The 27,936-nt window shown below is 34.6% G+C and overlaps 3 protein-coding genes across 3 annotated transcripts; 1 reads left to right on the top strand and 2 right to left on the bottom strand.

The window, feature by feature from the left end:
• The first annotated feature begins 860 nt into the window (after positions 1–860).
• Positions 861–4,188, top strand: LOC130827863 (protein-L-isoaspartate O-methyltransferase-like). The gene is made up of 4 exons (XM_057693738.1): positions 861–1,115; positions 2,287–2,563; positions 3,500–3,664; positions 3,750–4,188. Exons 1-4 carry the CDS (start codon positions 921–923, stop codon positions 3,995–3,997), a joined length of 885 nt encoding a protein of 294 aa, XP_057549721.1. The 5' UTR covers positions 861–920; the 3' UTR covers positions 3,998–4,188.
• A 555-nt stretch (positions 4,189–4,743) lies between these two features.
• Positions 4,744–17,972, bottom strand: LOC130827862 (28 kDa ribonucleoprotein, chloroplastic-like). The gene is made up of 4 exons (XM_057693737.1): positions 17,403–17,972; positions 17,193–17,294; positions 5,385–5,666; positions 4,744–5,078 (listed from the first exon to the last, which is right to left on the bottom strand). Exons 1-4 carry the CDS (start codon positions 17,850–17,852, stop codon positions 5,016–5,018), a joined length of 897 nt encoding a protein of 298 aa, XP_057549720.1. The 5' UTR covers positions 17,853–17,972; the 3' UTR covers positions 4,744–5,015.
• A 1,847-nt stretch (positions 17,973–19,819) lies between these two features.
• Positions 19,820–27,936, bottom strand: LOC130827214 (probable galactinol--sucrose galactosyltransferase 2). Its single transcript, XM_057692867.1, has 15 exons — positions 27,698–27,936; positions 27,391–27,598; positions 23,878–24,125; positions 23,690–23,780; positions 23,012–23,060; positions 22,827–22,918; positions 22,510–22,617; positions 22,303–22,419; positions 21,789–22,199; positions 21,565–21,706; positions 21,153–21,220; positions 20,916–21,050; positions 20,612–20,826; positions 20,436–20,524; positions 19,820–20,304 (listed from the first exon to the last, which is right to left on the bottom strand). Exons 1-15 carry the CDS (start codon positions 27,867–27,869, stop codon positions 20,023–20,025), a joined length of 2,427 nt encoding a protein of 808 aa, XP_057548850.1. The 5' UTR covers positions 27,870–27,936; the 3' UTR covers positions 19,820–20,022.

Below are 27,936 nucleotides of genomic sequence, written 5' to 3'. Positions count from 1 at the left end.
ACTTTAATAATTATAATTTCAACCAAATTAAAATATATATAAAATAAAATAATTCTATTTATAATAAAATACAAAATAATATAAAATAATAAGAAAATAATAATAATAATAATAATAATAATAATAATAATAATAATAATAATAATAATAATAATAATAATAATAATAAGAAAATAATAATAACTATAATAATAATAATAATAATAATAATAATAATAATAATAATAATAATAATAATAATAATAATAATAATAATATAAATTATAAATTATTGAAATTAAAAAATAAAATAATTTTTTAAAAATTTAATTAATAATAATATAAACTATAAAATAATTTAAGTAAGAATAATATAAATTAAAAAATAAATACAAAACTATTTAAATAATTTAAATAATAATAATAATATAAACTACAAAATAAAATAATTTACTACAACGCATATTAAATAATAATAATAATACAAATTATAAAATAATTTACATAATAATAATATAAATTAAATAATAAATAAAAAATAATTTAAATAATTTAAATAATAATAATGTAAATTATAAAAAAAATAAAAAATTAAAAAATTAAAAAAAAGTTTGAGTTCGTATATTATGCAGGGGCGCTACTGGAAATTCAATATATATAGAGTCGCGAAAAAAATATTCGGGATTACGTTTAAACTTTTGATTTAATGTTTTTAAAGTGATAATTATTATGTGAGATTGAAGTGTGTTAAACAAATATTAAATCTAGGAATATTTTCATTATTTCATTAAAATAAGGGTGACAATAAAATGAAAAAAGTGGAATAAATAATAATGCCCTTTTGCAAATGGATAATATGCTGAAAAATCCAGTAAAAGGAAGAATAAAATGAAGATGCTAGAAAATTCCCCATGAATTAAAAAAGAGAAAGAGAAGTAGAAATGCCATTAACATCCTCTTCTATCTTAGCTTATGGTTCCCGCTATCATACCCCTTTTAAGCACCTCACTCTCATCTCTCCACCTATCTCCTCCTGCTACACTTCGCTTCCACGTGTCCCCACTGCTAACCTGCGCACTCTCTCTTTTATCGACTCTTCTCTCTCAACGGGAAACTTTTTCTTGTCTCGCATGGAGGTTCTTTATTTCTCATTTTCTAACAGTTTTACTCAATATATTGCTTAATATTATTGATATTTTTATTGGGTTATTATGGGTTTTTCCTTTTGTTTTTCCAAATCAATTTGTTGGGTTGTATGACAGATAAAGAGGTTTGCTCTGATCATACTTATTTTGGTTTCTAGCGTGTTAATGGTAATCTGGGTTCTTTGTTTCTTGATTGTCTCATGATATGAATGTGTCAATTTTTGTTATTTGGTATGAAATGTCCACATTTTTCTTTCTTTATTGATTTTTGCAGAAACATGTTAAATTAACCCTTGACAACTAATTTGTTTAATAGTATTATCTATGGATGCCCTGAGTTTAAATATGTTGAATTGGGGTTTTGAAAATGATGAGGAGGTATAGCTGTTTGCTTATGTTATAGTAGTGATCTAGTAGTTTTGAACCTTAATGCCTCAACACTTCATTGGATATGACACCTTGATGCTTTGTTATTCGAACACTTATTTTAGCTCAAGTTTCCGTGTCGGATCCTTGACAATCCGACATGGGTAGTACACTTAGACACTTCAATTTGGTTCAAAATGATGGGATTTATGCAAGAAATAGCCGAGTTAGACACATGGATATGAATCCAATTCAAACATTGATATACGAGTTTGGGTAGCTTTTAAGGTATATAACATATCTTGGGCTTCAACCACCGCTCGACTTTTTGGTTTAGTTAGTTCCTTGACATAGTATCAGAGCCTAAATGACAAAAGACCATGGGTTTGAATCTCAATTACCCCTCAGTGGGATATTTAGGGCAAGGAATGACAAGGAATTGTGCTTTATCCACACTTTTAATTCAAAAGCCTCTCGTGTGAGGAGGCGTGTTAAAATATATAATATTATATTTTAGGGCCTCAACCACCTAACGTAAGCATTTGGTTGAGTTGATTTAATGGCATAATGTAGCCATTATCAAGTTTAATATGAGAAATGGTGTAGTAGGTCATCCTTACAAAGAGAATTTGTTGTATTTAAGCTACACATTTTGTCCTGATGATTAATAGGTAGCACTAGTATTACTACTTGTACAAGTACAACCTTCAAACAATGGCTTATAATCAATACATTACGAGTCGTTGAATGTTTGAATTGATTGAAGCTCTAAATCATTCATTTTACTCTCTTGCAGAAATACTTTTTTGGAACTGGAGGTGGCAAAAACAAGAACAGAGCTATGGTGGAACAGTTGCAACGTTACGGAGTTTTTCAATCCGACAAGGTTACAGAAGTGATGGAAACCATTGACAGGGGTTTGTTTGTACCTTCTGGAACCCCAGCTTATGTGGATAGCCCCATGCCGATTGGCCATAACGCAACCATATCAGCTCCTCATATGCATGCTATGTGTCTTGAACTATTAAAGGATCATCTGCAGCCTGGCATGCACGCACTAGATATTGGTTCAGGTGACTTTCTTCAATAACTTTCCGATGGAGTCTATTCGTTCAGTAGACGGTCTTTGCTGTGGTTATTTTACTTGCGACAAGTCGTCAAAAAAACATTACCCTCAAATATGCACTTCTGTTCTAGGACTGCACTTTGTAAGATCTTGTGAGCGTTTTAGCACTTAACAAATATAATCGTTTATTCGGACACTGATAAAGAAAGGATCCCGTTAAAAATCGTGAGGGTTCATGTCTCTCGGTCCCTAAAAGCTTGTTTACATTGTCCCCGTTGCTCATATCTCTTGAAACTATAGGAAATCAGGGGGTGTCCTTATTAGTAACTACCCGTAGCAAGTCTTCAAGGGGTGTCCTTTCTATTAGGCGGGAGAACGTTAGATTATGGGTTGTTTGGCACATGGGAATTCATGAAGGGAATGAGAATTTGTCTTAAAAAAAGTCTAAGTCTTTATTTGTAATGAGAATAGAGAATGAGATTAAAAAATAAGAAAGTCTTCAAGAAAAAAGTCTTAGGGACGGTGGTATTTCAGTTAGGACTTTTGTTTTTTTGTCTTTCTTCCAAGTTTCTAACATAACAAATAAAGGACAAACAAAGGATAAGACCTTTTTTTTATGAAGTCTCATCTTAAAAGTCTTTTATTAAAATCTCACAATTCTATTTCCTGTGCCAAACACCCCTCAATATAATTTTCAAACAAAGCTATGCTCTAAACTCTTTTCCGTTCTAACATTATTTTATAAGATTGAATGAGACAAACCTTATCTTTGGCCTCCTTCAAGTTCGTTCATGATTGTGTTGCGAGGGTACATTAAGTTCTAGGGGAAAGTGAATTCAAGCTTTGCATTCAACTGAATCGAATACTACATTATCAGGTCAAAACAGACTAGTCGTATTATTGGCGAGCTGACCTTGTTGGAGATTGACGCCTTTGCTTGCAGGCACGGGGTATTTGACTGCATGTTTCGCGGTGATGGTTGGATCACAAGGTCGTGCAGTTGGAATAGAGCACATTCCTGAATTGGTCACTTGGTCAATCGAAAATATAAAAAAAAGTGCTGCTGCTCCTTTGTTGGAAGAAGGATCCTTGTCTGTTCATGTCGGTGGTAAGATCTCTAACCTGTACTCTTTCCGAAATATTTCGTCCAAATAAGTTCCTTGTGTGACATGGGGTGTGGTTACGAATCCTAGATGGAAGGCTAGGATACCCTGAGGCTGCACCTTATGATGCGATCCATGTGGGGGCTGCAGCACCAGAGATTCCGGAAGCATTGATAGAGCAACTAAAACCTGGAGGAAGATTGGTGATTCCGGTGGGAACCTACTTTCAGGATTTGAAGGTGGTGGACAAACAACACGATGGAAAACTCAATGTGAGAACCGAAACATCCGTGAGATACGTCCCTCTAACCAGCCGAGAGGAGCAGTTACAGGGTTGATTGAGCTGCCTTTATTTCATGTCTGTTACGGTTCATGTAAATCTATTATCTATTTGTCATCCGCTTGTTATGTGTCATCATCCACTAATCGTAGACTCGTAGTAGCGTGTACTTTTCCCTCGCCGTTTGTAAATATTTACAGTGGTTTTGAATTGTATCGAACTGTAAAACCATGAGCTGGTTGAAAGGTGTATTGTTTCTTTAGATGTTTTACCTGAAGGCACTCCTTACTTTGGCCTTATGCAGACGAAAATACTGATATAAAGAGTCGTACGATCATCACAATCAAAAAAATAGAAATTAGCGATTTGATAATTCGTTATTCGTATTATAAGCTTAAACATAAAGCTCAGTGCGAAAAACTCTTCTTGGGCTAACATTAGTATATGTAGATATGGGTCATTGGGGCCTCAACAAGAGTCGCGACTCGCAAATAAAGCTGAGCGATCGTTCAGACTTCTTTCGATGAAAGTAACATTAACATGTAGCAAAATGGCCCGGTAAGTGATATTCTCCGAATGTATCCTAGAGACGGGGATTTTTCTTATTTATTTCCCCTAATCCAATAGTTACTTGTAGTTGACGTTCTTCAACTACACGTACAAGATGGAGTTTAGTTATAGTCAAAATACAGGATTCCGAACAATGGATATAAAATGCGTTAAGGTTCGAGATCAAACACTTTCCCTGAATAAGAAATAGTCGCTCCATAAGAGTAGGATGAGAACATACAGGATCTATCACCATAAGGAAACACTGCGTTCTCAGAATGGCCCTATTTACCGTTACTCCAACCTTGGAGCAAACACCATAAGGAAAAACAAAATTCCGTACATTAAAATTATCAAATGATTTTGTGTTACCATAATTTCAGTCATTGCATTCACTAAAATTACAGCAGTTTTTGGATTTGCTGCTGTAAAATTATGAGCAGATAAATAGTCTCAACCAAAAGAGTAGGGGGCAAAAAGAGAGAAACTAATACTATCAAACAGCAGAGTTGCGGTCATGGAGCGAATCAGAAAGAGCGTCTTGGTCTTTCTTCGGCAACATTTACCCTGATAGCTCTTCCATCCAAGGTCTGTGATATTCCATGATTACTTGGTTAGTTTTAATATATTAAAAGCAGTACATAATACATAACATAACTCAAATAATATACTCGGGTTCCGATCATTGATACTCGGACATTGGTATGGCACTTAGACACTTGGCAAAATTGAATATTTAGACGTATCCGAGGCTTGAACACGTAACGGTATCCAATATCAGTACCCGAGTTCCAGTAACATAGTTCTCACAACGTACTAGGCATATTTTTATTAACAATATAGCTAAAGGAGTGAAGAGGGAAATAGGTGTTTGTATGTTATACACTTTGTGTTACCTGTCCATCAAGAGCAGCAATGGCATCGTTCATCTCTGACTCAGAAGCCATAGCGACAAAGCCAAATCCACGTGAACGGCCGGTCTCCCTGTCAAAAACTACTCTGGCACTTAGAACCTTCCCAAATTCACTGAATACTTCCTCAAGGCGAGCATTGTCCAAATCCCATGGAAGGTTACCGACATAGACTCTGAAAGAAGGAGCAAACTCTCGAGGAGGTCTCTCTGGACGTGAGCCCCTTGGGGCAGCCTTGTTTACTGTTAAGGACCTTCCATTCAATTCCTGTTCCAAAAATGAGTGATACACCGCATATATGTTAACTCATTTAGAGAGCCTCAAATGACTTGTAACTAAATATAAACAAATACGATGTCAAACACCACTCTGTTTCAATATTTTACAGATTCATAGAATTAAGCAAAGCTTCAAAAGTGATGATGATAGCTACACAATCAACAAAGTTCCTTTTACATGAGTCACGAAATAGGATTGGGTACAAGTCGACAATATGCCACCCACTATTGTTGAATTGAGCCAGAAGAGTAACATTTGCCATTATCAATCACAAGTTTTGGGTATGATGTCCGCAAGTCTCCTTCTCTAGGACCCTGACTTGTGCGGGATACTGGGTTGTTGACTATGACTATGAATGTAACAGGCTCAAATTTCTTAATCTTAATCTTCTTCCGAAATTTCTTTTCGAATTCCTAATCCTTTGGTTATCTAATTCAAATCACCTTTAATTCTAAACCTTATTCCGATTTTTGTAATTTCTTCCAAATATTAAACTTAAAAATATATTTATATTCTTAAATTTCTTTATAAGCACTAAAATATTATTTTATTATTTTATACTACAAAAAGTAAAATTTTAATATTATATTTACGGTTTTATTAAAACGTTACGTTTCAATTTCGTTTCCTTAAACTAACTTTACTACTTATCATTTTAACTTTAAAACTTTGATTTAATTATTTTATACCTAAAAATTAACTATATTTTTTTATTAACTTTAAGTATAGTTTTAACTAAAATTTTCTAAGTAAACTTTCATATTTTCATAATCAAACCTTAATCATACTTTCCCATTAATCTAAAACATTTCACTAGCATAAACTAGAACAAAAATTTGATGAATCAAAATCCTTTCTACATCAATCCATAATGTTCATCACTTACACAAGCTATCACCATTTCCTTACACAAGTTAACCTTCTTCTACACTCCAAATTCTTACACATCCACTTGCACACTCCAACTCTTACACATTCACTTACACACTCTAAATCACTTACACAAGTTAACCTTCTTTTTCATACAATCTTATGAACTAAAAATTTGCCCAAAACCCATTATAAATACCCCTCCTTAGCCATGAGATCACTTACACCCCCATCATCAAATCTTTCTACCATTCTTTCTTATATCTTCACTTCATTAACATCTTACTAACTTTATACCCTTTTTATTTGTTGAAGAATCAAATGAAGATGGAGCTTGATCTTATCACTTCTTAAGCCGATAATCATCAACTTTTAAAAAGTCAAGTATTATCTTTTGGAGCTTGGATATCTTTTTCTTTTGGGTAATTGAAGATCTACTTCTTTGAAGCTTGGAACCTTGAAGACTTTCTTTTGGAACTTATTTCCTTAAGTTCTTATTTTTCTATTATTATTCTCTTACTTGGTTTAGCACCACCTTCGGAGGAAAATGGTACACATTTTCTTAACTCTCTCGTTATGTGATATTTATTTATGGTTACTCGATAATATAAAAGCATGATCAACATGATTTTATTTTAGTCATTTAAACTTTATATGGTAATATTAAAGTTATATCCAGTTTAGTGATATTTTCGTCAAAACAATAATACTTTTGGGACACTCAAAAAAAAAAAGTCATATATATGGAAATTTTTGATTAATATGATAATATAGATATATATGAATTTTACTAGTTAAATAAACTTATGTGTTTAAAATGATTTCATATCATCTTGGTGTTTTGATATTTTTTTTGTTGGACTCAAGTAATTATAAAGAATTATTAATCGGTTTATCGGTAAAATAGTCAAACAAATTTGTTAAAATGCTTAGCATTGTTTTTCTTGAAAACTCATTTCATATAGATTTTGGACCCTTAATAATTTGTCGGATTATGTTATTTTTATAGTGATGATAGATCCGTTTTACTATTTTACTGGTTATTTGATAAAATATGTTATTAAGTACTTAGAAATATTACCCTTGACTGTTATGATTATTTATGACACAATAATGACTTAGTTTAGCCTCAGGAATCTTAGTATAGCTACGAAAATTTGTTATTTAATTAAATATTAATTTATTAGATACTAGTAATTTGTTTCTACTAAAAGGGTAGAATTGTCAAAAATTTGACTAGTGGAAGTTTGACTTATAAGAATGTAAACTATTTCGGTTTAGAGTCTTGTTTGATATTGCATGATATTGATTGTATGACTCTGATAGTAAGGTAACGTCGAACCATGGACCGGCATGTAAAATCCCGGCGTCCGTGTTAGCCGGCACGTAAAATGCAGTGTCAGACAGGGGGTCCGAGAAAAACCCATCCTGTGAAGTCTCGAGCATAACAGTATTGAGAGGAGTGACGACTCCCACCACAGTTAGGAATTAGGACTACGGTCCTCACCTAACCAGACCCTTACATATATCAGTTGTCATTATTGTTGTGATCTTGTGATGTGCTATGATGGTAAAGCTATGAGGCTTAATTGAACTTGATTAAATAAGCATTAAGGTTACCAAGTATTTAGTAGCAGTAATGAACTTCTGCAAGTATTGAGAATGTAACTTAATGGCTTAGTAAAGGTCAATAATGAGTAATAACCTTCTATATTGTGCTTGATGATTATTTTGTAAGCATGATTTAACTATCGCATCATAAGCTTATTGAGAAAATTGTACTCGGCTTTATCGCTGACCGATTTAATCGGCTGTCATCCGTATTATGGATGACAGTATTTTGCAGGAAAAAAAATTAGCTCAGGTTTCGATCCAGGCCGCAACTTTAATTATTCTATCGAGGACTTAGCTTCAATGATTTTACTTGATGACTATATTGTACTTATGTTTTTTTTATCGTATTTAAGTAAACCTTATTTTATATTTTCTCAGTTGTAAGATATATTTTTACTTATGTTTTGAACATTTTTTTTATTTCAAATGGTTTTTAGCAGTTCGGCGTTTTACACTTCCGCATTATTTATCTTAAGTATAATTATTAATGTTAATTATGTAACGAGAGTGCCGCTCCTGCTACACGTGGTATCAGAGCTAAAGTTACTCGAATCTTGGAATTTTAGTTCCATGTGACTCGATAGCTGACTAAAAAAAAAAAAAATTAAAATTAAAAAAAAAAAAAAAAAAAAAGTGGAAAAAAAGAAAAGTATTTCAAATGATTTTCAAAACAAGTCTTCCTAAAAATTCTATTTGTTTTCTATGTGCTTATGTGACTATGTGTAAAATTACGTGCTAGATTAATTAAGTTAATGTGAAAGTTAGTCACATGTTTAAAAAAATATTTTAGGTAAGAAATGGCGTAACTTCATCTGATCACGAAGCTAGAGTTCGAGAGCTAGAAGCACAACTAGCTCGGATGGAAAGGACAAATGAGCGACTGATCACCCTCATGGAGAATCAGGCTCAAGAGGCCAATGACGACGGGAAATACTTTAAGAATATGGCATATCATCGTCCGCCGCAATACGACGGAGAAGCTGATCCGGTTCGCTTTGAGAATTGGCTCGCAGAGATGGAGAAACTTTTAGAGGTCATTAACTGTCCAGCGCACCTAAAAGTAAAGCTGGCTTCCTTCTACCTATCTGGTCCAGCAGAGTTATGGTGGCGTTCTGTCAAGGCCACTATGACTGATACCTTTTGGGATGATTTCCTTATAACTCTTCGTCAACAATTCTATCCGCCATCACTCCAACGGAAAAAGGAGAATGAGTTCTTACATCTTCGTCAGGGTCTTATGACCGTGATTGAGTACAGTTGTAAGTTCAATGAGCTATCTCGATTTGCTTCTAACATCGTAAGCAAAGAAAGTGTTCGTGCATCCCGCTTCTTTGAGGGTCTTAATCTTAAGATCCAAAAGGGGATCGGGAAGTATTCTGACTTCCGAGATCTCTACGACCGAGCGCTTGAGTATGAGAGGATCCTTGAAAAAGAGGACAACGCCAACAAAAGAAAATTTAGTGGAGGCAACAACAACAGGAACAAGAAGCCGACCAATTGGGATCGCAAGCCGTTCCAACCAACCACTTCAACAAGAGTCACAGTTTGGAAGTGTCGCTTATGTGGTAAGGATCACCGAGGTCGTTCATGCACTGGGAAGATCATCTGCTTCAAATGCAAAAAGGAGGGTCATGTTTCCACTAACTGCCGAGAAGGGATCCAGTTGGGAGCTAGTAGTACTGGTAATTATGGAGCTCCTAGTTCTTCGGGAAATGTTCAGAGTATTACAGCTAGGAGGACTGCCGGTTTGCACGCTATTAGCAACCATGTAGACAATCTTCATCAGGCGTTTGAGGGTAAGGTCATTTCTGGTCACTTTGTTGTAGGAGACTCTTTGGCTCATATTCTTTTTGATTCAGGAGCTGACCGATCTTTTATCTCTTCTTCTTTCCTTCATAAATCCTCTATCTCTCTTGAACCTCAAAAATTTAATCTCCAAATTCTATTACCTGACGGTTCACCATTCCTGTGTGACCGTATCTTTCCTAATTTCCCACTTAAGATTTCGGACAACCATCTACCTGCCGATTTAATAGTGTTTGAGTTGGGTACATATGATATTATTTTGGGGATGGACTGGTTGGGACGTCATCATGCGGAGATTTTGTGTAAAGAGAAGATCGTTCGGGTTAAGGCTCCAGGTGGAGAATGTTTGATTAGGAAGAATTCTGTGTTTCCCATTCAGACCATTTCTGCAGTTCAAGCCATTGAGATGATTAAACATGGAGATAAGGGATATTTGTGTTTTATTGCTAGTAGTGAGGAGAAAATCAAGTTAAGTCTTGAGGAAACCCCAATTGTTTGTGATTACCCTGATGTTTTCCCTGAGGATCTACCTGGTTTACCTCCAAGGAGAGAGGTTGACTTTCATATAGATCTAATTCCTGATGCTACCCCTATCTCTAGGACTCCGTACCGTTTTGCTCCAGCTGAGTTAGCCGAATTGAAAAAGCAATTAGATGAGTTATTGGAGAAAGGTTTTATCCGACCTAGTGTGTCACCCTGGGGAGCCCCTGTTCTGTTTGTGAAGAAGAAGGATGGAACGATGAGATTGTGTATTGATTATAGGGAGATTAATAAGATCACCATTAAGAATCGTTACCCTTTGCCCAGGATAGATGATTTGTTTGATCAGCTAAGAGGCGCTCAGGTGTTCTCGAAGATTGATTTAAGGTCTGGATATCATCAATTGAGGATAGCTAAGGAGGATGTTTCTAAAACAGCATTTCGGACCCGATATGGACATTATGAGTTTTTGGTGATGCCATTTGGGTTAACAAATGCACCTGCAGCTTTTATGGATTTGATGCAGAGGTATCTTCGTCCTTATTTGGATAAATTCGTGGTTGTTTTTATCGATGATATTTTGGTATATTCAAGGAGTAGGGAAGAACATGAAGAACACTTGAGAATGATTCTGGAGCTTTTGAGAAAGGAGAAATTGTATGGGAAGTTTAGTAAGTGTGAGTTTTGGCTTGAGGAAATTTCTTTTCTAGGTCATATGGTGTCTAAGGGTGGAATTTCTGTAGATCCTGAGAAGATTAAAGCAATAACGGACTGGCCGATTCCTAGAAATGTGACTGAAGTTCGGAGCTTTTTGGGATTAGCTGGGTACTATAGGAAATATGTTGAAAACTTTTCTAAGGTTGCTCGTCCCATGTTTAAGCTGTTGAAGAAAGGGATACGATTTCAGTGGAATGAGAGGCACACAATTGCTTTCGAGGAATTAAAGAAAAGACTTACTACTGCCCCTGTTTTAGCAATGCCTGATTGTAGCAAGCCATTCGAGGTCTATTGTGATGCTTCATTCGAAGGTTTAGGTTGTGTACTTATGCAAGAAGGAAAGGTCATAGCTTATGCATCGAGGCAGTTAAGGCCACATGAGGTGAATTACCCCGTGCATGACATTGAACTTGCTGCAGTGATCTTTGCTTTGAAGTTGTGGAGACATTATTTGTATGGGTTACCGTGTAAGATCTACACTGATCATCAAAATTTGAGGTATGTCTTCAACCAAAAAGAATTGAACATGCGCCAAAGGCGGTGGCTTGAGGTTATTAAGGATTATGATCTTGAAATTGTGTACCACCCTGGAAAAGCGAATAAGGTAGCTGATGCCTTAAGTAGGAGACCGAGAGTGTCTGTGAATGCCATTATGTCTGTACCATGGGAGTTGTATCGTGAGATGCAGAGTTTGAGATTAGAGATTTGTAGTCGACACGAGGTTGGTCAGTATTTGGGAGCAATGACTATACAACCCACTTTGTTTGATCGTATAATTGAGGCACAACTTGAGGATCCAGAGATTGTTGAGTTGATCCATAGAGTTGAGAAAAATGAGACTGATGCTTTTGAGTTAGGAGAAAGAGGAGAGTTGAGGATGAACGGTAGATTGTGTGTTCCAAATCAATTTGAATTGAAGATTGAGATTTTGAAGGAAGGTCATCAAAGTTTATTTCATTTGCATCCAGGTCGAGATAAGATGATTGAGGAGATAAGAGAGATATTTTGGTGGAAAGGTCTAAGGAAAGATGTCTCTGATTTTGTGTCTAAGTGCCTAGTCTGCCAGAGGGTAAAGTTCGAGAGACAAAAGAGTTCAGGGTTGCTTCAACCGTTGCCTGTCCCAGATTGGAAGTGGGACTCGATTTCTATGGACTTTGTGGTAGGGCTGCCAAGGACCCAGCGAGGGAATGATGTTATTTGGGTCATTGTTGATAGATTGACCAAGGTCGCTAGATTTGTGCCAATGAAGAATACTTGGGGGGCTAAGCAATTAGCAGATGCCTATGTCCGAGAGATTGTCAGACTTCATGGTGTTCCGAGGACTATTGTTTCTGATAGGGATCCGAAGTTTTTATCGAGGTTTTGGGAAAAGTTGCAGGAAGCTTTTGGGAGTAAGTTGTGCTTGAGTACTGCTTTTCATCCTGCGACTGATGGTCAGACTGAGAGAACTATTCAGACTTTAGAGGATCTTTTGAGATGTTGTGTGTTGGACTTTGAGGGTTCTTGGGAAGATAAATTACCGATGGTGGAGTTCGCCTACAACAACAGTTTCCAATCTAGTATTAGGATGGCACCGTATGAAGCTCTTTATGGAAGGAAGTGTCGAGTACCTTTGTGTTGGGATTTGATGGATAGGACCATTCCCGAAGGTCCAGATGTGATTCAGGAATCCATTGATGCGTTGAAGATTGTTCAACAGAACATGAGAGCAGCACAGAGCCGACAAAAGAGTTATGCTGATAATCGTCGAAAGATGTTGCAATTTGAGGTTGGCGACAAGGTTTTCCTAAAGGTTTCACCTACAAGAGGTGTCCAGCGTTTTGGAGTTCGAGGAAAGTTGAGTCCAAAATTTATTGGACCTTTTGAGATCCTAAGGAGAGTCGGGGAAGTTTCTTATGAGTTGGCTTTACCTCCAAGTTTAGCAAAAGTTCATAATGTGTTCCATGTTTCACAGTTGAGGAAGTATGTTCATGATCCGTCTCATGTTCTAGCTCACGAGCCGCTTTTGATTGAAGAGTCTTTGGTGTATGAGGAACGACCAATCAGGATCTTAGATACCCGAGTAAAAGAGTTGAGAAATTCGAGGATTCCATTGGTCAAGGTTTTGTGGTCAAACCACGGGGTTGAAGAGGCGACTTGGGAAAAAGAAGTCGACATGAGAGAGCGTTATCCTAACCTTTTTGGTAAGTCCTAGTTTCGGGACGAAACTATCTAAAGGGGGAAAGAGTTGTAACAGGCTCAAATTTCTTAATCTTAATCTTCTTCCGAAATTTCTTTTCGAATTCCTAATCCTTTGGTTATCTAATTCAAATCACCTTTAATTCTAAACCTTATTCCGATTTTTGTAATTTCTTCCAAATATTAAACTTAAAAATATATTTATATTCTTAAATTTCTTTATAAGCACTAAAATATTATTTTATTATTTTATACTACAAAAAGTAAAATTTTAATATTATATTTACGGTTTTATTAAAACGTTACGTTTCAATTTCGTTTCCTTAAACTAACTTTACTACTTATCATTTTAACTTTAAAACTTTGATTTAATTATTTTATACCTAAAAATTAACTATATTTTTTTATTAACTTTAAGTATAGTTTTAACTAAAATTTTCTAAGTAAACTTTCATATTTTCATAATCAAACCTTAATCATACTTTCCCATTAATCTAAAACATTTCACTAGCATAAACTAGAACAAAAATTTGATGAATCAAAATCCTTTCTACATCAATCCATAATGTTCATCACTTACACAAGCTATCACCATTTCCTTACACAAGTTAACCTTCTTCTACACTCCAAATTCTTACACATCCACTTGCACACTCCAACTCTTACACATTCACTTACACACTCTAAATCACTTACACAAGTTAACCTTCTTTTTCATACAATCTTATGAACTAAAAAGTTGCCCAAAACCCATTATAAATACCCCTCCTTAGCCATGAGATCACTTACACCCCCATCATCAAATCTTTCTACCATTCTTTCTTATATCTTCACTTCATTAACATCTTACTAACTTTATACCCTTTTTATTTGTTGAAGAATCAAATGAAGATGGAGCTTGATCTTATCACTTCTTAAGCCGATAATCATCAACTTTTAAAAAGTCAAGTATTATCTTTTGGAGCTTGGATATCTTTTTCTTTTGGGTAATTGAAGATCTACTTCTTTGAAGCTTGGAACCTTGAAGACTTTCTTTTGGAACTTATTTCCTTAAGTTCTTATTTTTCTATTATTATTCTCTTACTTGGTTTAGCACCACCTTCGGAGGAAAATGGTACACATTTTCTTAACTCTCTCGTTATGTGATATTTATTTATGGTTACTCGATAATATAAAAGCATGATCAACATGATTTTATTTTAGTCATTTAAACTTTATATGGTAATATTAAAGTTATATCCAGTTTAGTGATATTTTCGTCAAAACAATAATACTTTTGGGACACTCAAAAAAAAAAAGTCATATATATGGAAATTTTTGATTAATATGATAATATAGATATATATGAATTTTACTAGTTAAATAAACTTATGTGTTTAAAATGATTTCATATCATCTTGGTGTTTTGATATTTTTTTTGTTGGACTCAAGTAATTATAAAGAATTATTAATCGGTTTATCGGTAAAATAGTCAAACAAATTTGTTAAAATGCTTAGCATTGTTTTTCTTGAAAACTCATTTCATATAGATTTTGGACCCTTAATAATTTGTCGGATTATGTTATTTTTATAGTGATGATAGATCCGTTTTACTATTTTACTGGTTATTTGATAAAATATGTTATTAAGTACTTAGAAATATTACCCTTGACTGTTATGATTATTTATGACACAATAATGACTTAGTTTAGCCTCAGGAATCTTAGTATAGCTACGAAAATTTGTTATTTAATTAAATATTAATTTATTAGATACTAGTAATTTGTTTCTACTAAAAGGGTAGAATTGTCAAAAATTTGACTAGTGGAAGTTTGACTTATAAGAATGTAAACTATTTCGGTTTAGAGTCTTGTTTGATATTGCATGATATTGATTGTATGACTCTGATAGTAAGGTAACGTCGAACCATGGACCGGCATGTAAAATCCCGGCGTCCGTGTTAGCCGGCACGTAAAATGCAGTGTCAGACAGGGGGTCCGAGAAAAACCCATCCTGTGAAGTCTCGAGCATAACAGTATTGAGAGGAGTGACGACTCCCACCACAGTTAGGAATTAGGACTACGGTCCTCACCTAACCAGACCCTTACATATATCAGTTGTCATTATTGTTGTGATCTTGTGATGTGCTATGATGGTAAAGCTATGAGGCTTAATTGAACTTGATTAAATAAGCATTAAGGTTACCAAGTATTTAGTAGCAGTAATGAACTTCTGCAAGTATTGAGAATGTAACTTAATGGCTTAGTAAAGGTCAATAATGAGTAATAACCTTCTATATTGTGCTTGATGATTATTTTGTAAGCATGATTTAACTATCGCATCATAAGCTTATTGAGAAAATTGTACTCGGCTTTATCGCTGACCGATTTAATCGGCTGTCATCCGTATTATGGATGACAGTATTTTGCAGGAAAAAAAATTAGCTCAGGTTTCGATCCAGGCCGCAACTTTAATTATTCTATCGAGGACTTAGCTTCAATGATTTTACTTGATGACTATATTGTACTTATGTTTTTTTTATCGTATTTAAGTAAACCTTATTTTATATTTTCTCAGTTGTAAGATATATTTTTACTTATGTTTTGAACATTTTTTTTATTTCAAATGGTTTTTAGCAGTTCGGCGTTTTACACTTCCGCATTATTTATCTTAAGTATAATTATTAATGTTAATTATGTAACGAGAGTGCCGCTCCTGCTACAATGAATCACATGTTTTGGGTCACAATTTGAGGGAGATTAACGCATTAAGTAACAATGTATTTAGATAAAACGGTTTAATCAGAGAAGGGAAGGGAGAGTGGCAGATAGCCACATACATTTTCCTTTAAATGGATATGAACAGGATATGGGAGAAAAATGGAAGTATCTTTTTAATAAACTAAATCATGTATACTTCTCCATGTCATCATTAAAGATATTTATATTCAAAGGTCAATCAAAAACAATATTATTAGAAAGGTAAGGTTGTGTACAATGAACAAAAGCCACTTAGTGACATTGGGATAATGCAATGTTATTGCAAATATCCTAAATCCTTTGTTAATTCAAAATGTTTACATGAAAATTTAAAGCCCACTTCTCTGCAGTCTACCCCTCCCATCCATACCTTTCCCCCATCTTACTCTTCATCTCTGCCATTCAATTAACTACGGCTAGTAGACATGATTTAAACATCAACACATCCTCAGACATCCCTTCACTAGCACTACAGCTCAACAGCTGTAAAATTGCCAACAATGTATCCTTACGAGTCATTTAATAACCGAAAATACCCCACTGCAACTGAAACATAAAAAAGATATCGCAACAGACATCCCAATGGCAGCACTAATACTGTTTACAGAGGGTAAACAAGGCCACCCTTGCTTCAGTTTTTAGGTACCATACATTAGCAAGAGTTTCTCCTTCACTTTGATGAAGAATAGAAGGCAACTGTAGTATGTTAACACGGCCTTAAATACATTAATTTTTTAAACTCTAAAGTAACTATGTCATCTATAAGTTATGCACACATTAAAATGTTGCAGAATCATAGCATATTAATCACAAAATTTCAGCTACATGACAACAAAATAGGCGGCAATACACAAAACTAAACTGAACTAAGAATTCATCATCAAAGATTCGGCAATGGCGGAAAATGTCTTTAGCAAGTGGCAAATCCTCCATTCAACCCATATCAATTAGCAATCCATTGGTTATCACTTTTTTTATACTAAAACATCTACAATATAGCACCATTCATCAAAACTAAACATAGCAATACTTATTACAAATATGTAAACAGAAACAACAATATTAACAACAAACAAGTCCATACATCAAAATGAAAGTGAAGCAAACTTACATATCCATTCATCATTTCCACAGCCTTTTCAGCTTCTTCAACAGTATTCATGGTAATAAACCCAAACCCTCTACTCCTATCAGTCTCCCTGTTGTAAATAACCTGCCAAAAAATTAGTAGAAGAAAGTTTCCAGCTTTATGAAAAAATCCCATGAAAATTAATAAATTAAAAAACCAAAAATCATAATTAAATTAAAAACAATTTGATACCTCAGCAATCTCAACAACACCAGCCCCATCAAAAAGCTGAGCCAATCTCTCACTATCTACATCATAAGGCAAATTACCCACGAACAATTTAGCCTCTTCAGGAGGTACAGTAAACCCTTCACTTCCTTCTACTTCGCCTTCTTGTTCTTGAGATTCAGTACCATAATTGACCCCATCTTCGTCAGAATGTTCTTCAAGAACTGCATTTGAACCTTCTTGTTCCCAGTCAGAGGTTTGAGCAACATGGGTGATAATTTTCGATGATAGTTTTGGTTTTAGATTAGAGAAAGATGAGGAAATCGAAAGGGAAAGATTGAGTTTAATGGGTTTTAATGGAATTGAAAAACAAAGTGAATTAGGGTTCAAAATTGAGGGGGTTTGAAGGGAAGAAGTGAAGCAAGTATGTGACATTGAAAGGGTATTCAATGAAGAGTTTATTGTTGCAGCCATTTTTGGAGAAGGTGAAGAAGAAGGGAGGAAGGAGAGGAGAGGAAGAAGGGTTTAAGGCTTAAGGAGATAAGGAGATTGTGCGAGATTTGCAGTATAGAGACAAAAAAGCAACCAAGGAGTGTGCTTGGATATAGCTACTTTGGTGATAATTTGAAATTTATAATATAATTTACCAAAAATGAACAAAATAGTATAAATTTTAAATTTATTCCAAAAATAAGCGTGAAATTTTCAATTCTGAGGTTTGTGGTTGTTCGCAGTTACAGGTCAAATAGTTGTTCGCAGTTAGTAACTGCGAACAGCTATTTGACTTGTTTTGACCCGTTCGCAGTTACTAACTACGAACAGCATACTCCACAAATATGCAGATCAGCTTTCTATTTTTCCATTTTTTCCAATTCTCAAAACCCTACTTTATTACTCAACATTCTCCCTCTAAAACCATAGATTCAATCCATCAATTCTTGCATTCCTCCTTCAATTTGGCACTTCAAAATTAGTCTGGAATACTCTAGCTTGCTCAAAGGTAAAATTGTTTGCGTTTTTTTTAGTATATATAGTTTTTGAGGGTTTTAATGAAATTTGGTTATTTTCTCAAATGTAGGTTACTAGTTCTTAAATTAAGACTTTTCTTAATCATCCGTAACTATTCAAGGTAATTTTTAATTGTTTTCATAGCTTATGTTGTTTTTTGAAGTGTTATTGTTGATGAGCTTATTGAATTAGTTGAATTCACCTTTCATTATATATTATTAGAAATGTTGATGTTGGTATTAGAAATATCATTTATGAACTTATTAATTGATTTATTATTTGGATTTTATGTGCATTATATATGTATGAACTTAGATACTTTATGGAGTTTATTAATTTGTAGACCAAAAAAGATTATAATCATATGAATATAATGTACTTGTATGGGCATGAAGTTGATGATGATGTTGATTTTGTTTGTATTAATGTAGAAAATGGCATCATTTTCTGTCACTATAGTATGTTTTTGAAATGGTTATATTCGAGAAAGTAGTGGCAAAGTTCATTATGTTGGGGGAAGACGTAGGTTGTTTGCACGCAACTCAAACATGGATTTGAACTAGTTTAACGTTTTATAAGTTCTAAGATTGGATTGGACACCACTAGAAGTACCGTAAATATAAGCTTTAGCGTTAGCATTTGCGTTTGTGTTTGTGAGCGTTCGCGTTTCGCTTTTGTGTATTTGGATCGACTGTGTGTGTGTGTATATATATATATATATATATATATATATATATATATATATATATATATATATATTTTATCATAGCCTCCAAGCTTTGACTTACGAATGTTCGGAGTTTTGTCGATGAATCATCCCACCTGAAACATACATTGAATTGTAATTACTTATTCTAATGTTTCTAATGTAAATACATTGAATTGTAATTACTTAAAGTCAAAAATTATAGAATACAAATTACTTTTACCTATCAATTTCAAGTCCTAAAACATTCGTTTTAAGACTTAAAATCCTATTTTAGCCTTCATTAATCTTTTTCAAGGCTTACATTTACTTTTTAACTAACTCCTCCAACCTTTAAAATATTTATTCTAAGTTTTATAATCCCTAGTCTAAGACTTTAAATCCCCAACTCAGACTAATTCTTCCTTTACCAAGGGCCCAAATTGCATACTCAAAGACTTAAAAATTTATATTTTAATATCTAAAATGATCATTCCAAGCTTTAAAATGATAATTTCATAAATTATTTTAAAAAAACAATTTTTTTTTTTTATTGTAGACTGAACTGAAAAAAGTCTCATGAGTATAAATATTACTATTGCACAAAAAAATCTCTAAAAACTAATTTCATAAGTCAAAAACTAAAAGAAAATTACAAAATTAAGCTATAAGAACATTTATATGAAATGTGGATTAAATATAGCATTTTAAACATAATGATATAATCAAGAAGTTAGCTGAATTAATGTACGAAAAAAGGATAACTAAATTGTATACATTCTTGTGTGTATTTATTGTTGTTTCCCAAAAGGACTTCAATATTCGTGAACAATTAATAAGCAAAATAAGTAAAACAATAACAAGTTCCAAACAAATGGGGGGGGGGGGGGGGGGGGGGGGGTAAAGTCCCTCATGTAAAGCCCTTTTTGGACTAGGACGTGATTTGAATTTTCAATATAAAAATTCAATATTTTTAATTTGGCATCCTCCTTCAAGCTTCACCGTCAACAATCCATCTTCAGGACTGTATGTGAACTCTTCTTTCTTCATGTCAACTGTACAAAACCTTGGTCTTGTACTCGAATAAACTCCGAATCGGCCCACACCCCGCACTTCGACTTTCAGGATGCATCCGTCTGGACCTGTTTTGAAGCTCAATGCTTCTACAGCTCCACCAGAGTTGTACAGGTCGAGCAATCCAATAGGAGCAAAATGTACCGAGTCGTTGAAAACCTAAGCATACATGTTGGAAGGAATTCATTAGATGAAACCTTGCACACAATAACATAAGCCGATTACGGAAACAAAAAATAAGGAAGGATGTAGTAAATTTTCGAAAGAAATTATGATCGATGATTACTGACCCTGATTGGACAAATTGTATACAATTCACACGTAAGAACTCCCAAGGAGACATCGACTTTTTCTTGTTTTGAGACTTTGGTTAGAGTTCCTGCAAGGTGATTTGTTTGTTTAAAGGAAAGTACTGATTCAAAATATTAGCAATGCTCATTCAGATAAATTTACAGCAGAAGTTTACCAGCATTGAAAGCGTATAAAGCGTATTCTGCATGCCAATTGTCACCAGCAATTTCTTCGAGGAATTCAACATCATTGGGACTTACTTGGCCACAAAGAACTTCAGGTGAAGGAGTCTCAAGAGAATTATCTTTCAATGGCCAAGTTCCGGCTCCTTGGCAGTTAAACACTCCAAGAACGCCAGATAACTTGTTCAAGTTCCATACTTTCATCAAACTATCAAGTTACCAGCGGTACAAAACAATTATAATAGCCCCCAAGTTACTACATTATATGAACTGGATTTTAGAAGAATGTCTTTTTACCTTTTGCCATCCATAACAGGATCTTTAAATAAACAATCTCGAGTAGGCCGACCTGCATATCTGGCTCTTAGGATTGAACCATCAGGTAATACAAGCTTCCTAAGAATTGTGAAATCATGATTTCCTGGTTTATCACTGCAAGTGCACAACTTGATCACGATTATTATTGCACGATAAATGGGACCAGCATAGAAAAAGGAAATTTGAGTTAGTGAACAGAACGTGCAAAAATTTCACCTTACATATATTGCACAGCCACCCACTGCCCGGGAAGCAGCATGGAAATCTGCAGCATAATGTTTGCTCTACAAAGTTAACAATCAAAAATTAGCTTTCTCTCTGAGGTGTTGTGACTTGTGAATATCAAACTTAGTTGGAGTTCATCTAAAAAGAACACGGGAAAGCAATCCATGGAAACCTGAAATTTTATGACATATTTCAAAAAATTCAGACTTATTCGAACTTCTGCAAAATAAGTCTGAATTAGAAAGACTAATAGTGACTTGTCCTGTGATAATTTCCCTTAAAACTAAGGATATCAATGATAATTTCCCTTAAATCTGTAATAATACCTATATTCAAAGGAAGAATGTACTTTTCCACTTGATAAATCAGAAAAAAAAAAATACTAATGAAGAAGATATCTCACATGGAACATGTCCCAATCAGGAACCACGATCTCCCCGAGGAGGAGACTATTAAAGGACACAGAGGCAATATGCATTGTCTGAAGTGTTGGTTCTTGAGGCATAAAATCCTCTGATGCTCTAGCAACGGCACTTTTCATTGAACTGTCAAGCAAAAATCCAATCAGTACCTTTTTCAAACAGTTTGAAAAAACCAAAACTTTCCGTAAAATTGAATCATGCAAACCTGAATATGGAGTCTGAATTGTGACTCATGCAACAAATGAGATTATTGTTTTTAAAATTCCTTGCAACAGATTCCTCAAGCCCTTTCTGGTACAGGGCAGTCAAATGGACCCGACCACCAAAGCTAGAACCAATTGTTTCGAGAACATTCTGAACATCCACTTTGACACCATCCACATCAATGCTGGCAAGATAGCTGTGATAGTCGTTATAGAAATCATTAATTTTCTCTGGATCAATAGCTCCAATCCCATATCTCTCAATGCTATCCATAGCAACATCTCTAAGATTTCCAATATTGCCAGGAGATTGAACTGGGTATACAATCTTAGGATTGTACTTCATTAGTGATTCAGATGACGGAAGGAGCCCTCCCCAGTATCCCACAATAGCATGCCACATGTAAACATATCTATAAAATCCAAAAGGCAAAAACACATGTCTTAACATTCAAACATCTCAAAATTTGAAAGACAAATTATGAAAAAAAAAAAAAAAAACATGCAATGAGTTACTTTAATCCATATCTGTCCTTGATAAATTTGATGAACTCAGGTAGGGTGGCATAGTCATCTGAAGAAAGCCTTTGGAATTTGATGTTTTCTTTGATGCTCCTTAACCTTGTAGCAAATCTATAGAATAACCAACAGAAAAAATGTTAGCTATCTAGGATAAAGGAAGAAAAATATCAAAACAGGAAAACTTTTGAAAAAATAACTTACTGTGTTCCTTCAGTGTGCTCTTCATCTTCCTTCCGAAATTCATTAAAAGTGTCCTGCCACCCATCATCAATAATTAAGAATCTAGGTGCACAACCACCCTGCGAGAAACTGTAATTCAGAAAGAGTATCAAATCATGTTAGATGAAATACACCACATGGTTCTCAGCTTTAAGGGGTTTAGATTAATACAGATTGAACAAGAACCTGGTGACTAGTGCTGCAAAAATTCCCTAATGTAGATAGCACTAATCAGTTCAGTTGCAAAAGCGCTTTGTAATAGCCATAAAACAACAAATTTCTCCAGATTGACTTGATACCTTTCAAGACCTTCTCTGATTCCATCTGGAGTGACATCTTGATAGAAAGCATCCCAAGTGCACCATCCAAACCAGTCTAAATGTGCAGGCATCTGCAATTAACAATATACAGCACTAAATAATCATGTCCCTGTGTTCTAGAAGTAAAGATACAAATGCACAATATCCATGGTCTGCTCTTGTACCTTCTTATTTTCTATATGACTGAATGTCCCTTTGTGTTCAGCCAGTATCCTACAGAGGGCAGAGAAAACAGTTACCATCTTCCTCATAAAACATAAATGTGAGAAACTCTGTCCAGAAATACTTACTCCTCCATCCCTCGATGATTGTAACAAAGAGAAAGTGAGTTGTTTTTAAGGAAAAGGTACATATTTGGTAATAAATGAAGAGAGAAAATGATTTGTATGAATGAAACTAAAAGAAAGTCAGAAAAGATGCAAAATGAGGAGGACAAACTAAATGGAAAATGATACTAAATGAGAGGGATGGAGGGAGTAATAATTTTCACATTTTGTGCAAATACTTTCTACTTAAATGCATCTTCTTAAATTAAAACTAAACTTTAAGCTAAAAGCAACTTATCAGGAGTCACTTGCTCAAGATTTTGACAAACGAAGGAAAAATGGTGATGTTTAGTGATTACTGCCCTTAATGTGCCATAAAGAGTTGCGAGAGTCAATTTATATCATTTTCAGCTCGGCATGCAATGTTAACCACAAGAACAATGTCTTTAATGCTGGTGGGAAGGCAAAAACATGCTGGACAAGGAACTTGTTTCCTTATGCTGGGATTAAGGGTTTGGCAATGTTGTTGAAACAATTACACATAACAATAACTAAAATATTTGAAATCAAACATACTTGATCGAATCCTTCAAAAGCTCATATGGATTGTCCCCTGAATTTATGAACACTGATTCTGACACATGGGTAGTCTGAATATTAGGATCTCCTGAATCAAAATACATAGAACAACCATCAGACTTCAGATCAAACACTATCAGAACAGACAGACCAGAATCACTTAAAAAAATCACATGTCAACTGACCACTTTCAACACAAAATTGGAGCTCATTTTCTGGACTTCCTTGCAAGCTTGCTCGAAATGCTCCCTCCAAAACAGGCAATACCAAAATGTAGGAGATGTGATCTGCAGTTGGGTTAGCCTCTGTAGATCCTTCTTTAGCTTCCAACAACAGCATTTGTGTTTCTAGTGGTACTTCTCTACCAGAATTTCCAACTCTAGGTATCATCCACCATATCTTAAATCTAAAAAGTGATAAAAAATTGTATTCCCTGCAACAATTATCAATAAGTTCCTTTTTTTTTACAGATAAACTTTTACTAGTAAGTAAATTTGGTGTCGTGAATGAAGATTCCTTGATGTAAAAAGTATTAATTGCCCCGAGATCAATGGTAGTTTCCCTGAATTGGGATTTTAATTATGAAAACAAAAATTACAGATTTCAATGCAAGAACAAGTTAAATCAGTGCAAACAATCAACAAAAGATTTATCGAGGTTCATTGAATGTAAGCTACGTCCTCTTAAGACGTAGGAACGCCCAGCAAACCAAAGTTACTAACATCTTGCAAAAAAACATAGGGACGCACGTACTGGGTATATATTCAAACGAGCAATTCAGTTGCTTGTTCGAGTAGCAATGATAAGAAGCTCTCAAAACCTTTCCAAACTGATTTGTCATTTGAGCATGCGACCGCTCATTTGAGAAGGCTACAAGTCCAATTCTTTGATCTCCCTTAACTCCTTTGGCTTGTTCGAGAGCACCTTATGCCTCGTACGACCATATCTCGTACATAGCCACCATAATACACCTTTAAGTATTTTACCCGTACATGAGCTGTCTCAGGAGTCTAGGCACATATTATAATCTCCACCTTAACTTGAGTCGCACAAGCTACATCTCTACATCCTCTATATCCTTAACATGATCAAGCATGATAAATAACAATTCACTTAACACTTCCACCTTTACATGTATAAGTCGCATACATGTCCATAACTCCTCTAAGAGTTTCACAACAAGGTGTTATACCGACCAAGTCCACCAATAATTGAACTTGTTAGTAGGCAAAGTCTTTGTCATCATACAGGTTAAGTTGTCTTCCATTGCAATCTACACCAAGCTCAATTGTTTCATCTCAATCCCATCTCGGATGAAGTAAAACTTAATGTCTGTTGTTTGGTTCTTCTTTGAAATGTATGCGAATTTTTTGCCAAATGAATCGCATTTTGGCTATCACAATGCACATTCACCAAACTCAAAGTCAGGACACAATTTCATAATAAGACCCTTTAACCACTTTACTTCTTTGAAGTAACTCCACATTAACTATGAACTCGACTTCGGTCATAGACATGATCATCACATCTTGTAAAGATGTCACCAAACGGGTGTACCACCCAATGTGAATACATATCTCTAAGTCACCCCCATAGTCTCAATTGCAATGTTCAATCAAACTATTTGTATATCTTCCAAACTTAAGAGACATCATTGAGGTTCCTTTCATGTACCTCAAATCCATATCACTACATCCCAATGTGTTTTTTTTTTTCCCGATTAGCCGTATACAGATTCGAATCCAGAATTTTAAAAATGGGGTTATACATAACACCAAGTCACCAAATTTACCTATTGTGTGTATTTGTCAAATGTTTTTCATTAGCTTTTTGGATTCCTTTTGACTTTTTTTTGTTTGGTCGAATAGTCATAAAATTGTTGCAAATGAGTTTAAGCCAAAACCTATGTTACTTGGACTCAGGTATTGATGTGGGATATTGATACGTGTTCAACTGTTGAATACGTCTAAATATTCAATTTTATACCTAAAATGAAGTGTCTAAATGCCATACCAATGTCCAAACAACAAAGATTGAACACGAGTACGTGAAGCAAAATGAAAAGTCCGAGACTTCGAGTAACATAGGCCAAAACAAAAAGGCTAATAATATGTGTAGCTTTTTTGCTGCTTTTGGTGTTTTGACCCTTTTCTCCTATTAAGTAGTCCAACAATTAATGTTTACCGAAATCTCCATAACAATTAACTCATGAGCCAATATTTTAAGTTGGTCAAACTAACCAAAACAGATTCAATAAGAAAACCAAGATAGTCAAAATATTAATGAGAAGAGGAGTATATATCCCATTATTGCCAAATTCTTTTCTTCACTAATATAATAGATAAAAGAACCCTTTATAAAATAAATTAAAAATTAATCGTACATTCCTTTTTGAATTAAATATTAAAATAAAGGCCTAATTATAATTGTAATTTTAACTCTTAACTATTGGTTATTTCATAAAGAAGATTATGACAAATAATGCCTTGGCGAGAGAACTCTTTTATGCCGAAGTAGTAAAGATTTTTTTATTGATTCTTCATGGAAAATTGGAAAACTTTGTGCAATATGTAGCAAAAACAAAAGTCAATGGTAGTGTCGTTAGTAAAGTTAATTGGTAAACAAATTTGTCTAAGCTCAATGGCAATGGAGGTGAACAAAGCATTTTGCGGTAAAGGTTGTAGATTGAAACCCCATTGCCAGCAATATCTTCATTTTTTGAAAGATAAGGTTGCATATGCGAATTCTGCCTCAATTCCAAACCCGGATAAAGAAGGGTGATGATTGGTAGGCAAATGACAATTAGCTTAGTAAAATTTTGTCACATCCTATGATCCTAAACCAAAAACCAATTCTCGTATGGATTGTCCCCTAATCAACCAGGCCTAGGTATAGTAAAAAGTATGCAAAGGTTGCTACATCGTCGTCAAGAAGTGGCCCTCCACACTGCCCGAGTGTGGTGTCAAATGAGCAATGGCAGGTTACTTATACTAGGACTTTTCTTAGAAACAACATGCCACATAGCCTGAGTGTGGTGTCAAATGAGCAAGGGCACATATGGTTCAAGCATATGAGTTTAAGGAAAAACAAAGGTCTTGGGTCAAGAATGGGATCTTGAAAATTTGATAGCTTGATTGGTAGATTTTTTTAGAGATGGCAGATATCATGAAAACGAGAAAAACTAACATTTTATGTTTACAAGAAACACAATGGATTAGAGATACGGCCAAAACAATATTAGATGAGAGGCAAAATAAAACTTGTGGTGATCGCGACAAGCCATAAATTGAAACCGAGTTGGTGTCATTATGGATGAATGAACATCTAAGGATTTAGACGAATAATAGGATTATAAGAATGAAAATTATATATGTTAAAAGAGATTTTAAATATCATAAGTGCCTATACACACCGCAAGTAGGGATAGAAAATCAATTAAAAAATTCTGAGAGATTCTCGATGATATGGTGCAAAATATACCAGTGAATGAGAAATTTTAAATGAGCACATAGGGATATATAATGGTGGCTACTGAAACGTTTATAAAGCTTTAGCTATGAAACAAGGAATATAGAAGGGAAGTCCATTTATCAAAATTATCATTTATCAAAGTCTTATTTCGATTACTCCTATCATCGAGTTAAATAAACACATTTTAAAATAAAAATAAAAAATGAGTCATAAGTAAAAGAACTAACTGTAAAACCCCGAGAGAGAAGACATGGCGGTAGCTAGGAGCAGTAGAGGAAGCACCAACAAAAGCAGACCCAAACGACCCAGGAGAAACGACGACATTTTGAGGAACTCCGGTCAATATAACCTTGCCATTGACCAACAAACAAGCATCTTCAACAGTAATCTTGTTGAGCATATTGATCGTCATTATTCCTTGATTAAATCCTCCAACTGGAAATATGAATTCCTCAATTAAATTAATTTAGTAATTAGGAGTATTTCCAAATTCCAATCAATCAAAAATTAACGAATTTAAAATGAATCGTATACCTTTGCACGCTATGTAGTTGGTGGAAGCATGTGAATTTTGTGAAATGAGACGCGACGATAGAGTGTTCCAGAAGAAGCGTGGAAGTTTGAGAAACGAAGATCTGGAAGGTTCGTGTGGAGATTTTCTAACCAAATTTGAAAGTGTGACTCCACCATTTACACGTCTTAACATCTCCTTCACCCTTCCTGCTTCTATTCATGGAATATTTTTAAATTTTCGGTCATTCTAATTCCAGTTC

This window comes from Amaranthus tricolor, chromosome 11 (genome assembly GCF_026212465.1).
Source record: "Amaranthus tricolor cultivar Red isolate AtriRed21 chromosome 11, ASM2621246v1, whole genome shotgun sequence".
Taxonomy (NCBI): Eukaryota; Viridiplantae; Streptophyta; class Magnoliopsida; order Caryophyllales; family Amaranthaceae; genus Amaranthus; species Amaranthus tricolor.
The sequence above is the reverse complement of the archived record's forward strand: the minus strand, read 5'-3'. Positions and strand labels throughout refer to the sequence as shown.

What these genes read in the sequence shown, in the direction of transcription:
- LOC130827863 (XM_057693738.1), top strand. Translation starts at nt 921, where the DNA reads ATGCCATTAACATCCTCTTCTATCTTAGCTTATGGTTCCCGCTATCAT. An exon ending in TTTTCTTGTCTCGCATGGAG is followed by an intron (nt 1,116 to 2,286) that starts GTTCTTTATTTC and finishes ACTCTCTTGCAG; the next exon opens with AAATACTTTTTTGGAACTGG. An exon ending in CGCACTAGATATTGGTTCAG is followed by an intron (nt 2,564 to 3,499) that starts GTGACTTTCTTC and finishes CTTTGCTTGCAG; the next exon opens with GCACGGGGTATTTGACTGCA.
- LOC130827214 (XM_057692867.1), bottom strand. Translation starts at nt 27,869, where the DNA reads ATGTTAAGACGTGTAAATGGTGGAGTCACACTTTCAAATTTGGTTAGA. An exon ending in CTGATTGGGACATGTTCCAT is followed by an intron (nt 21,221 to 21,564) that starts GTGAGATATCTT and finishes TTAACTTTGTAG; the next exon opens with AGCAAACATTATGCTGCAGA. An exon ending in CCTGTTATGGATGGCAAAAG is followed by an intron (nt 20,827 to 20,915) that starts GTAAAAAGACAT and finishes GTAACTTGATAG; the next exon opens with TTTGATGAAAGTATGGAACT.
- LOC130827862 (XM_057693737.1), bottom strand. Translation starts at nt 17,852, where the DNA reads ATGGCTGCAACAATAAACTCTTCATTGAATACCCTTTCAATGTCACAT. An exon ending in GTGTTGTTGAGATTGCTGAG is followed by an intron (nt 17,295 to 17,402) that starts GTATCAAATTGT and finishes ATTTTTTGGCAG; the next exon opens with GTTATTTACAACAGGGAGAC. An exon ending in TGGAAATGATGAATGGATAT is followed by an intron (nt 5,667 to 17,192) that starts GTAAGTTTGCTT and finishes TTTTTGGAACAG; the next exon opens with GAATTGAATGGAAGGTCCTT.